This window comes from Dipteris shenzhenensis, chromosome 6 (assembly GCF_047967505.1).
Source record: "Dipteris shenzhenensis isolate YYH24624 ecotype China chromosome 6, Dip_SZ_1.0, whole genome shotgun sequence".
NCBI classification, from domain to species: domain Eukaryota; kingdom Viridiplantae; phylum Streptophyta; class Polypodiopsida; order Gleicheniales; family Dipteridaceae; genus Dipteris; species Dipteris shenzhenensis.
In genome coordinates, this window is record NC_141601.1 from 53,824,178 (window position 1) to 53,836,293 (window position 12,116).

At 40.1% G+C, this 12,116-nt stretch overlaps 1 protein-coding gene across 1 annotated transcript; it reads right to left on the bottom strand.

The window, feature by feature from the left end:
• Positions 1-8,130: 8,130 nt before the first annotated feature.
• LOC147901347 (purple acid phosphatase 2-like) lies at positions 8,131-11,352 on the bottom strand. The gene is made up of 8 exons (XM_087375448.1): positions 11,069-11,352; positions 10,231-10,431; positions 9,992-10,103; positions 9,694-9,917; positions 9,444-9,582; positions 9,135-9,355; positions 8,885-9,006; positions 8,131-8,790 (listed from the first exon to the last, which is right to left on the bottom strand). The coding sequence occupies exons 1-8, from the start codon at positions 11,252-11,254 to the stop codon at positions 8,601-8,603; spliced, it is 1,395 nt and encodes a 464-aa protein (XP_087231574.1). The 5' UTR covers positions 11,255-11,352; the 3' UTR covers positions 8,131-8,600.
• Positions 11,353-12,116: the final 764 nt, after the last annotated feature.

Consider the following 12,116-nt stretch of genomic DNA (forward strand, 5'->3'; position numbering starts at 1 on the left):
CTTCACCTTTTGAAGTCTTAAATTAATGCCGGTTGACTGGGATCTGCCTGATGCTCTTTCCATTCTACACAGTCTATCTCGAGCTCCAAAATCTAACAAGGTGCTAAATGTGTTCATCCTCATCTTCACCTTCAACCTCAATGTCATTTGAATCTACACACCATGGGGAAAGCATTGAACCTAATATGAAAATGGTCATAACACTAGCACAAATGCGTGCTCTTGAAGGATAGTGTTGAACATAGCCTCTAAGCCACAACTTGTCCATATTCTATAACACAAACTATAGCAGTGTATGAAAGAATATCACTTGGACTATACCACATGCTTTGCATGTGGTTTTGAGTTTGATGGTATGAGATAATATCAGTTGACCCTATACCATCAAATCGCATCTCCTTTAAGAGGCTAGAGCCATTCTAGAAGCTATTCCCACAATGCAATGAGTCTGGTATAATATTACTTAATGACATCCTTTACAAATGCTCATTGAACAAGGATAGCATATATCTAGTGCTGCCTAAATTGGAAGACCAGACTATTGAAGACATCCATAAAATCCTACTTACCAACCTTGGAGTTTGGTTATAGAAATGGCTCAACTTGCTAGATGGGTTAGCATTGGCAAGGTAGGCTCCATACACTTGGAGAGGCTCCGTGCCATAAATTGTTCTTCTAAAGGACAGGTGGAGATGTGGTGGTAAGGTTAGCAAGCCTAAATATAGGGAGATTTTTAAAGTTTAAGGGCTGAGAGCTACAATTGTTGTACAATCCACTTTTGTTGAAATTTCAAAATTATAAATGACATATGATATTCTATTGGTATAATCCATTTTTGTGCCGATTCCAAAATTATAACCGTAACTTTCTCACATGTTTGAATTCATAATGGTCAAATCTATCTTGAAATTGCTTATTGACTGCAATATCAAAACGCACAATGACATTACAATCTAGATTCTATACTATATCAAAAAAAGTGCCTCCTATTTTGTTGCATATTTTGATATAGCATGAAGTTTTTGATACATATAAAACTCGCAAAGGTGGACTAGACCACTAAGGTCTCTCCTCTTATCTTTTACAACTAGAAGTGGGTAGCATGTGGTAAAGGGAATCTATGAGCCCTCCACTATTCCCATTAGCACAAAGGGCCAATCTTATCATCTACATTCTATAAAATTGGACTATTTGGCTAGAATGGGTTGCAAATCTACCCATAGTGCTATGTTGACCTCATACTCCAATAGTCCTTCACTCCTAAGTCCTTCGATCTCATTGTACCTACTCTTTATTTACTAGTATCTAGCACTTTTAAATTAGTTAAGAGCCGATCTCTCTATCTACCCCCTCTTGGTAGTTCTCTAGTAGGTCTTCCTTGGCTTCCTAGAGAACTTAACAATCATCACTCCTCCCAATTTCAATCAAATTCATTGTGAATTTTCTTTTAACATTTAAACCTATTGATTATATTAGACACCCAAAAAGACAAAAGGATATATCCTTTTCAAGAGGTTCTTTTTTGTATTTTCCCAAGTTGTTGACTTTGCATTAGAGATGCATTCCAAGACACTTTTGGAGACTTAACCCTTGTTCGCAATCAATTTTTCATATTGATCTCATTTCATGTGTCATGGTAGTCACATCGTATGGAACAAGATCAACATGAAAATGGACTACAAATAATGTTACAAGTCCAATCAAATGTGTAGATCATTTGTCAACACTATCTTTTTGAAAGAATCTCTCTCAATATTTGATTGTTGGTCTCTTGTATAAGTGTGAGTAGTTTCATACATAAATAGTTCTACAAAAAATAGGATTTTGCCTCAATTATAATTAATAAGATTATCATTGCAAATATGTGGCATTGCATTGTATATGGCTTCATGTGTCTCAAAAGATGGGTTGTACATGCTAAAGTCATTCTTCACAGTCTCCATCCAAAACTTAATAGACTTTACAAAATGTGAAAGACTCATTATAGTTGGACCTTTAACCATTAGACGATAATGAACTTCATCATGGATTTTGTGATGCAAACCACCAACATACCAAAAGCTTTACTTGCATAATCTTTGGATTATTTTTTCCTTCTTCTCATTGAAGGTAATGATCACAGCATTAGTGAGTGTATATCTAACAAAAGTAACAAACTCAAAGGCCTTCTTTAACACATCATCTTCCTTGAGTTGCTCTTGAGTGACTGATCTTTTCATGAGTGCACCTACACCATCATGCTGGCCTTTCCCATGTCCAAATCCTAAAAAATTCCATGTCATATCAAAGTTTGTGAGGGCATAAAACCTTCCAACAAAGTGAAATGGCCTTGTGGACTTAAATTTGGGTTGCACACCCATTTGACCAAACCAATGTCTTTTAATTGTAATCATTGGTCTTTTAACCATTTTGAATGACTTATAAAACAATGTTTTACAAAGAGTGTATCATGATTCTTGTCATAAAAAATGTAGAAGTGCATCTTGTCCATCACTGAGTTGTCGTCTTGTTTACAACAATAGGCGATATGTACCAAGATAGTGCATTGTTTTATGTGTCAATGCATTGACTAGATCTCATTATGTTGTTCAAAGAACTAATTATTCAATAAATTCGATGAATGATACTATCATATCTTTTGGAAAATTTATCACACAATCCTTGAATTTGAGAGCTTGCCATTTGTAAATAAAATTGTGGGTGATGAATCTTGTTATGTGATGCTTTACCATAGTCTACAACTTACCAAATTCCACCTATAGTATGAGATTAAATCTCTCTCTTTTGTTCTTTTTCTGTTCTAGTCGTGCCCACTGGCACATCTTCAACAATCCACACATTGAGAACTCCTAAGTTTGCTCGGTGGGTTCATCTCATGAAATAGTACCACATGCATTCAAAAGGAGGAGTATTTTAATTCAACTTTTGCAAAAAAATTAACAAGATTACAATAACATGAGGTGGTTTTTTAATTCAGCTTTACAAAAAATCCATTATAATTTCATAACTAAAGAGGGGTAGTTTATTGGGGAAATTTTTTAATTAGGGATTTTCTAAATACCCCTTGAATGCATGTGATACATATGATTTCTTAAGAGTGCACCCCTTCAAGTGGGTATATCAAAGCTTCTCTAATGCCATTGCATTGTGCACATCATGCCATGATACATTTCAATAAATGGAATGGTGCCAACCTGCTAGTGTAGCAAGGACATGAGTCCCAAAAATAATATGATGTTGCTAAATATGCGATTCTCTTTATACAGAAGAAGACTCTACAAGAACAAACACATGTTCCATGCACATTAAATGATGGAGACCAAAATATTATATGGTGTCTTTGAAGTATATCATTTGCATGCCTTCAATGTAGTAGCAAGTATTCTTTTCCTTTAGCTTCTACACAAAATATAGTTTAAACTTTTGAAACTACGTTGCTCTATAATTGCATTAGGATGCATTGATTTTAGCTCAAAGTATGCATGAGTATTAGAGAAATCAAACGAAGGTACTATGAAGAATATGGGCAAGTTCCTACCATCTGCTTCGAGTTTTATGCTATGAGATATCTACTTGTTACGGGCCTTTTAATTATGTACAATCTTACTTCATTGTAGTCATTCTTTGACTAGCTAGCTACTAGTTAGCTAGGTCACTGCTTCTTGTGTACACTCATGTCATTAACTCTAGCTTTTGTGTCGGCTATTCCTTTTTAACTAGAGTCTTTTGGCCATTCTACCCACCTTCTATAGCAAGGCTACCGGTTAGCATTGTAGTGCTATTCATGATGGCTTCATGCTTTACGGTCTCATGACACATGTCAGATGCAATGATTTTAATTGCTTTTAAGCCCAGTCCTTCTATCCCACTGCCATGTGACAAATGCACCAACTAGCATGTTACTCACGAGCAATCAAAGGCTCCTAGAGCTCTTATACTGTCTTAACACTTTTAACATGTGGAATTAAGGTGAAGCCATGTGCTTAGTGCTCCAACCTTGGGTCACCTAGCCACTCCATGGACTCCACCCTTCAAAATGGATCCAAGGTATTGGAGATCCTTATCATCTAGGATTTATATGCCTTGTTATTTCGCATCCCATTTTTCTTATGGGTTTATGCCCTTTAATATTTGCCACTTGCCTTTCAATGGTGAGGTTCTACTAGCACACTAGGCACTCATGATTGTGCATATTCCAACAAGAACTTCTGAAAATGTTTGAAGGGCCGTAGAGAGCACATAAAAGCACACAAGGACAGCTTCAAAGCACATAAAAGCACCAAAAAACACATATGAACGGCTTTAAAGCACAATAGAAAGCACATAAAAGCACACGAGGAATGTTTAAAGCCCAATAGAAAGCACATCAGGACTACTTCAAAGCATAATAGAAAGCACCATAAAGCACACTAAGGACAAAAAACACACTATTCAAATTTTTTGGACTTGTATAAAGTCTAATTTTAGAATTAAAGTAAAGAAAAGTCTAAAAACAATGAACATTATGTTATTGTAGTTTTTAAAGCTAACTTTCAAAACCAAAATTTAATGAAATAACCACATACTGAATTAACTAAAATACTTGCTTTGATTAATGCTGATATTAACCTATCTTTCAAAACAGAAAGAATATTGATAGAGTCAAAATAATGAGTAATTCTATGATTAACCTATACCCAAAACCTTCCTTGAATACTTTACTTGCTTTGATTTCTGAAAATATTTGAGCATCCAATTTCATAAAGTAATTATGTTCCTAGAGGAATAGATGAGTTATTCTCTTATAGAAGTCATATACATATACATCTTCTTGGTGTAAAAATACACCCTTTAAGTAAAAGAATAAGCTCATAAACAATGGTAGTAATTGTGATCCTTGAGAACATCAATAGATCGCTACTTCTTTCTAAAAGGTACTGTATATATACAGCTTCTTGGTGTAAAAATTCATCCTTTAAGTATAAAAACAACTCATAAAAATTGTTTATATATATTAATCCCCTTCATTCTTCACTATTCTCTTGCATTCCTTCTATCCACAATGGGTCTTTTCCTTCTATATAATGATGACCTACCTTGATTTTATTCGTGCATTAAAACACCCTCCTAGGATGATTCTGTGATCGTGATCCTTTAGCTTGCTATTTCCTCTCCCAATTGCATGAAGATGTCATTTCTTGATATGGTCCTATTCTTTTTACATATGGGAGACTATAGGGGTGCAAAATAGTAAACTACCATTCCTATATTTTCTCCCCGTGCTACAATTTCTAGCCACATATATTGCTTATGTGGATCTTCTTTTCTAAATTAATAGTGTTTCCCTATTCTTTCTTGTGTAGCATGTTATCCCCCCAAAACCTCGTCCTCTTACCTTTTCTTTGTTCCATATTGAAACCTTGTATTTTGGGATCTCATTGTCCTCGTGCTCCCATGTTTTCAATACGATGAGCATATTGGCCTCTCATATCTTGTCCCCCTCCTATGTATTCTTTTTCTGTTCCATGTCGAACTTTTTGAGAAACCATGCATTTTTTGGATTTTATTCTCCTAGTGCTCCCATCTAAGCATTTCAACCTCTATTTTCTAGTGCTAGGACATTGTCTATTAACCATTTGCCCACAGTCCATACTTGAACCTTGAGTTTCTAGAGTACCTATTCATTGTTATCTACTCCTTTAGCCTTTCTTGTAATGACTATGTTTCCATTGTCTATCTCTGCCCTCTTGTCCTCTGTTTTTGTGTCTTTCATCATCCCCATCTCCTTTATCTTTAGAAAGTATTAGCCTCACCTGAGGTACTCATTTATAAAAAAGAAGTGCCCCTTGAGATGATACATGTGGATGTCTGCATTTTGCAGCTTGGAATTTCACAATTAGGTGCCTTGGTCCGTCCTCTTTCCTTCCTACACAGCATGAAAGACATTAGGAAAAAAGGGAGCTCATTATGGGACCTTTTAGGATTTAGAAAAATAAGCTCTTCACCAATCAGAAGGACCAACGTAACGTTGAAAAAGTACAAAAAACCATGTAAAAATATGAAATAAGTCATATTCAAAATCTTTTTCTTTTATTATGTCTAACATGATCTTCAAAAATAGTTTTTTATGCAAAATTTGGTGATTCTAACATCACTAACGCATCGGGAGCAAGCCAAAACCCCCAACTTGACCCTGGAGACACCGAAAACCGATGCCCAGAGGCTCGAAAACGAACAAAAATGCCCGAAAAGGAAGATTTGCTCAAAAACGCGATTTGACCGGCTAAAACTCTCCGAACGCGCTGGTGATGTCACAATCACCAAATTTTGCGCAAAAAATCAAGGATCTGATATATGCATTTAATGTGAAGCCTGTGTATTAGACTGATATTTTTGCAATGAGTATCCGTATTTTATGACATTTCCCATATTGAGTGCAAAAAAAAAAGGTAAATAGTGAATTTCTTAGAGGGCCCCAAAATGAGTTCTCTTCTTTCCTAATGCTTCACATCATTGTTGCATTGGTACTTTTTCTAACTTATATCTTTCTTCTTGTGTTTGGACCCAACAATCACTAGAACCAAGCATTGCACTCCTACTAAGCACAATATCTCAGGAGTCATCAAGGATGGTGGGTCATGAGTCTATCATCGCCAAGACTATAGTTCCCTCAATGAAGGAATTGAGCTATCATATATTTGTCCCATTGAAGGGGTTAGATTTATAGGACTAAGGCCATGATAGGGTTATCATGGTTGGGATTGTAGGAAATTTAATCCTTGAAAGGACCCTGCCCCAATGAGCTGCGGAAGCTATGGGCTACTGAGGAAGAGGTTGATGTGGGATTTGAAGCTTCTGCTACACATGTTGATGTTGCTTGGGCTAAAGATTGAAAATGACTAATTACCTCTAATGGAACCATTTGGAGACTGGGTAGCTGGTACTAGATGTGATGGAGAAAAGAGAAAAGGCTTGCCTTTTTACATGACTCTGAGGGTGTTAACAGACTTAGAACACCATACACACCCAATGATCATGGACGGAAAAGATCGCCCACCCACATCCAACCAATAGTCCAGATGCATTCAATGCACCATGGGTGGGCGTTAACGGACATAGTCTATAAACACCCTGAACGTTGGCCGACAAGAGAATGCTGACGCACTAGCCGACATGCTATACACCTGCTGGCCTGTTAGTGTTCGCATATTTGGGTCTGTGGATTGCGACTTGACCAAATTAGATATGGGTGCTATAAATAGCACAAACCTCCTCCTACAAGTTTGCTTGGTCTCCACTGCTACAGTTTGTCACAGATATTACAGCCTTTTCTACTAAAATTGAAGCAGAGGGCAAGTCTACAGACTCCATCTTTACAACCTGATTTATTGTGGCTGCAAAATGGTGGACTGGATGGCCGCCACCTGCAACATACAACATCTCTCTTATGGCATGAGTGGGATGGTAATTTTCATTATCATCCGAAGCACTCGGCATCCTATGCTGATGCTCTATTCTTTCAATCAAGAAAGCATTCCCGATAGTGCAAGTGTTGCCGAAATGTTCTTTCGTCCACCTCTTGAGTTTGTACAATGCCTTCGGCAGGATCCCTATGACATATAGCAGAGATTAAGCTCCACCAACTTCTAAAATTGATATTGCACAGCTGATTAGTAGCATTTACAAAAGACCCTTGGGCATGGTACATCTTGCTTGTAGTAAGCTCTGACTGCTTTGAAGACACCGTTTAGGCAACAGCCCCCAGTCGTTTATGCCGATGTTACTCTCAAGGAGCACCGGTACATGTATGTCTTGCTCGGCTCCATCCAAAAGCTCTTAAAGGTGACTTTGAAACTTTCACCCCCTGGCCATATTGAGTTCACCGAGATGAGCAACGATGAGCAGCTTACTGACCCTTCTGCATGCAATGCATGCATGTGATTCAGAGTTTGTGACCTCCCAGATCTGAGCCTGAATACCCCATTTTGTAAGGAAAAAAGGGAACCAGACTAATTCTTCCTAATACTCCCGTATGCCTCTCCTTCCTGTAAAGACATTTCTGAAACAAGCTTGCACTTTCAATAGTAGGTCTATCTTTCAACCATTGGCACTCACATGCGAGTGGCACTCACATGCGAGTGAATTTAGAAGAGAGGGAAGCAAGACACCTATTGGAAGATTAAACATTATACCAAACTGGACAATATAGGACACAATCACCTTAAAACTTGTTCCCAGACACGCAAGTTGATTGAAAATACAAGGCCAATATAAGAAATTTGAAAGATCACTTGGATCAGTACTTGCAGCTGCGCTTCTCCATTGTATAGTATTTGAAGGTCTGTAAATTTAGTAGGAAGGAAGCTTTGAAACATTATGCGAAGCACAAACTGTGTCAGGTTTTTGCATGCAGCTGTGAAATCTTGTCAGCACACAAGCACAATGTGTGCCAAAATATTAATGCTTTTAGGTAACGATTGGATCGGGTGTAACAGAACGAACATTTTATGGACGAGTCCATAAATTGTCGTTTATCACCCTTCAGCTATCATTCGAGAGTTTTAATGTTATAGCTAGCACCAACATCTGTATTTTTAACTCACTACAAGATTGGCATTTTTTTACTCACGACTAATGGTTGCCGATTTCCAATATTGATTCTGGAACCAGAGGGAATCCGCTATCACAGACTCGCCATCTTGATTGCGATGCCAAGAGAAAAAGGCATCAGTCCGATTCATGATCTCCAAAATGCCGTGACCAAAGCTGGCTTCTCGGAAAGCCGAGTATTCAGGCTGAGGATCAATGTACCTGGAACAAATTCGAACCAAATTTGCCACTGATGAGTGGGTACTGTCCTCTTCTGAAGAAAGAAACGACAGGTTTAGAGGCGATGAATTCTTACGGCAAAGCGAGGCCCTCCACGTTTCCTCCATCACCAATTACAATGTACACAGGCGCGTCGTCATCCAAAACCGGTTCGCAGGCACCATTTGTCAAATTAAAACGGGTATTGGAGACGCCATACTGTGTCAACACAGCAATCAAATTAACAAAACATATCAGAGTAAGAGAACCCGTTAAGGGCTTCCAATAAGGCAATAGCAGAATGGACTGCAACAGCTCGATTTAATGAAGCTTGAGAGGAAAGCTACCGTTCTTTCATACGCATGAACATGGCCCGCGAACACAACGTCAACCTTGTATTCTACAAACCAGGTTTCGAAAACATTCCGCATGGCCTCCCCCTCGAGATAATGTACCGAGTTGCTATTGTACAATGGCGCGTGCATGATAACAATCAGCCACGGTGTCTTCGTCCTATCCACTTTCTGCAGCTCAGCTATAAGCCAATAATACTGTGGACTGTATTTCACTGCGTGCAGAGATGTGAAAATTCAAGCCCGCAGTAAACTCATGAGGAATTGTATACCAAAAAGTAGAGCAGAAACCGGTGGTTTTACCAAATGCTGAGTAAGAAGACAGCACAATGATGTAGGCCGGCCCCCGTTGGATCGAATACCAGAGAGGAGAGGTGCTATTGCAAGCTGCGTAAGGTGTCCGAAAACGATGCCTGAAAGCTTTAAACGTATCTACCTCTCCCTGCAGCAAATCCAATGCATTGCAGATCTCAGTGCTCAAAGTTTCTTCTCAGCCGTGCTCATCCAAGCCGTGCGCGAACGTTCAGATTGTAAGAAGGAAGATGGAACTCACAAATGTCGGGCCATATTCGATGTCGTGATTGCCAGAGGCCCAAATCCATGGCTGGTATGCCGTGCTTGCTTCGATGAAGCGACCCCAAGTATCCCACCGATTATTATCGTAAAACGGATACTTGTCTGCATAGGATAAATCCCCCATGAACAAAAGCGTCTGCCCCTTACTCTGGACATAATGCTGAAGCGTGCTGTTTGAATCCGCCGTTTGGCCAAGGTCTCCTGCAGTCATCATCGCCGTAAGGACAAACCGATTGGATTCGATTGCACAGAAGAGGAACCTCGGAGAACCTTACCAATCATGCCGAAGGTGTAGGAAACGTCAGGCCCAGGTTCCGGAGGTGTAGAGAACCGGAATTCGCGAGAAGAATTGCCCTCCCCGAGCTTGTAGAAATACTCCGTGTCATACTAGCGAGGCACAGGACGCCAAAACCACACAGGAGCTCAAGGGATCAATCCAGCAGCCGCTGCAAAATCTAGAAGCCAGGTTCGTCCGTGGTGGAACACGATGAGAATGGCAGCAAACAAGACGTACCTCAAGTTCCTCGAGCGTGCAGTGATGTATGTATCCCGAGGTATAGTTGAAAGCGGTGTACCTTGTTACACTGGCGGTGGCGTTGAGCTCATAGTTCTGGCTGTCTGTCCCGTAAAATACATAGGGAGATCCTGGGAGGAGAGGCGTAATCCACGATATGGTGACAGCCTTGCCGTAAAGATCGCCCTGCGTGATGTGCACCTTCTCCCCAAAACAACACAGGACACAGATGTATAAGATTACAGCTGCAGCCCCCAAATCCCGAGCTAAGGTGTTCCTTATCCTCACTCTGGAGCAGCAGCTGCTCTCTTTGCGAGTGGCAAGCTTCCTGCGACGCATTGGCTTCGGAAAGACACATCTCATGGTGGAATCTATTTTCCAACAAACACCTCGAGGTGAAATCTTACCCTAACAAACTATAAACCGTGCATTTGTAGACAAATCTTACGGATAGATCAAAATCCAAATAGGAAGAATTCCGAAAATCTTGCCTTTGGAGCAAGGTATCCTCTACAGAAGAGCTGAGCTCTTTACAGCAGATAGCTAACTACCAGCTGCCCCTCTTCTGCAGGGACAAGAATCGAAGTTGTCATCGGGAAAAGATGAATCTATGGGCAGGGGAGTCATCATGAGCTGTAGGGACATCTCTCGCAGAGCATATAGGCTATTATGTATCGGCAAATATCCTCATAATGCGCAGAAAGAAATCCTGCCTCAAGGCAAGGATGAATGAGTGAATCCGACGAATACGGTAAAAGAGGAGGCGAAAATGACTTATTTGGCCGATCGATCCAAAGGCGAATCGAGGGGAAAGAAGCAGGGAAGGTAGAAGAAATACCTGCTGGGGGGAATTGAAGCCGGGAGGGTCACGGAAGACGTCGGAGTCGAGGGGCATGTCGACGGAGGCATGGAGGGGGCGCAAGAAGGCGCTGGAGTGACGAGCAAAGGAGACGTGGAAAGGCGACAGAGCTATGGCGATGGCGATGATGGAGAGCGCCACAAGGAAACGGGGAAGAAGAGCCATGGCGTTGATGAAAACACAGTGAAAAAGCTCAACTTCTTCTTCATCATCATCTTCTTCTTCATCATCTTTGAGAAAATCCTATATTCTTCAATCAGAATATGCCTAAGGGCCTTAGCACATGGATGGGGCTAGCATGGGTTTAGGATGGGAATCTTCTTTTCATCTTTACTCCCATCCTACACCAAGTGGTCTAGGATGGATTTAGAATGGGAGTAGCCACTTTTTCTCCCATCCTCGACCATGGCCTCTAGACCTTGGTAGCCAGAATGGGTTCCCCTTTTTTAGGGATTCAAAAACATGGAAGCATGACATGTGTCCTTGTCCCCACAAGGTCCCCATCTCTTAAACACATGAAATAATGCCATGTGTCCTCTTCCTCGTAAACCCATCCCTAGTTCTTTTTTTGTTACCACATGATGGGATGGGAATAGGATAGAAATATGCATGGGACCACTTGGAACCACCTTTTCCCATTCCCATCCTATTTCTTCCCATGCGCTAAGCCCCTAATCACTGTTCACAAAACAAAACACTTTTACTTGGCCAGCACTAAAAGTCATGAGTTACATCAAGTGGCTTATTATTACAATATACTTAGAAGCTCCGTAGCTTATGAAGCCTCTTGTAATCCTCTTTTATTGGACTCCACCTGGCTTTACCACTTCATCTATTTGTAGTTCACAACTATGACAAGAGACTCAAGGCAAATAATTATTGGCTATATGCTTCCCTTAGCTTGGAAGATTGTTCTCTTTCCCCAACTCTTTGATGCTCAACACCCCATGTTTTTTGCAGTTTGACCATTCCTCATTAGACGTACTTCTACAACCACCTCGGTGACCTTAAAACCATGGAATGATGG

What these genes read in the sequence shown, in the direction of transcription:
- LOC147901347 (XM_087375448.1), bottom strand. Translation starts at nt 11,254, where the DNA reads ATGGCTCTTCTTCCCCGTTTCCTTGTGGCGCTCTCCATCATCGCCATC. An exon ending in GCACGCTCGAGGAACTTGAG is followed by an intron (nt 10,104 to 10,230) that starts GTACGTCTTGTT and finishes GTGCCTCGCTAG; the next exon opens with TATGACACGGAGTATTTCTA. An exon ending in TTCATGCGTATGAAAGAACG is followed by an intron (nt 9,007 to 9,134) that starts GTAGCTTTCCTC and finishes GTGTTGACACAG; the next exon opens with TATGGCGTCTCCAATACCCG.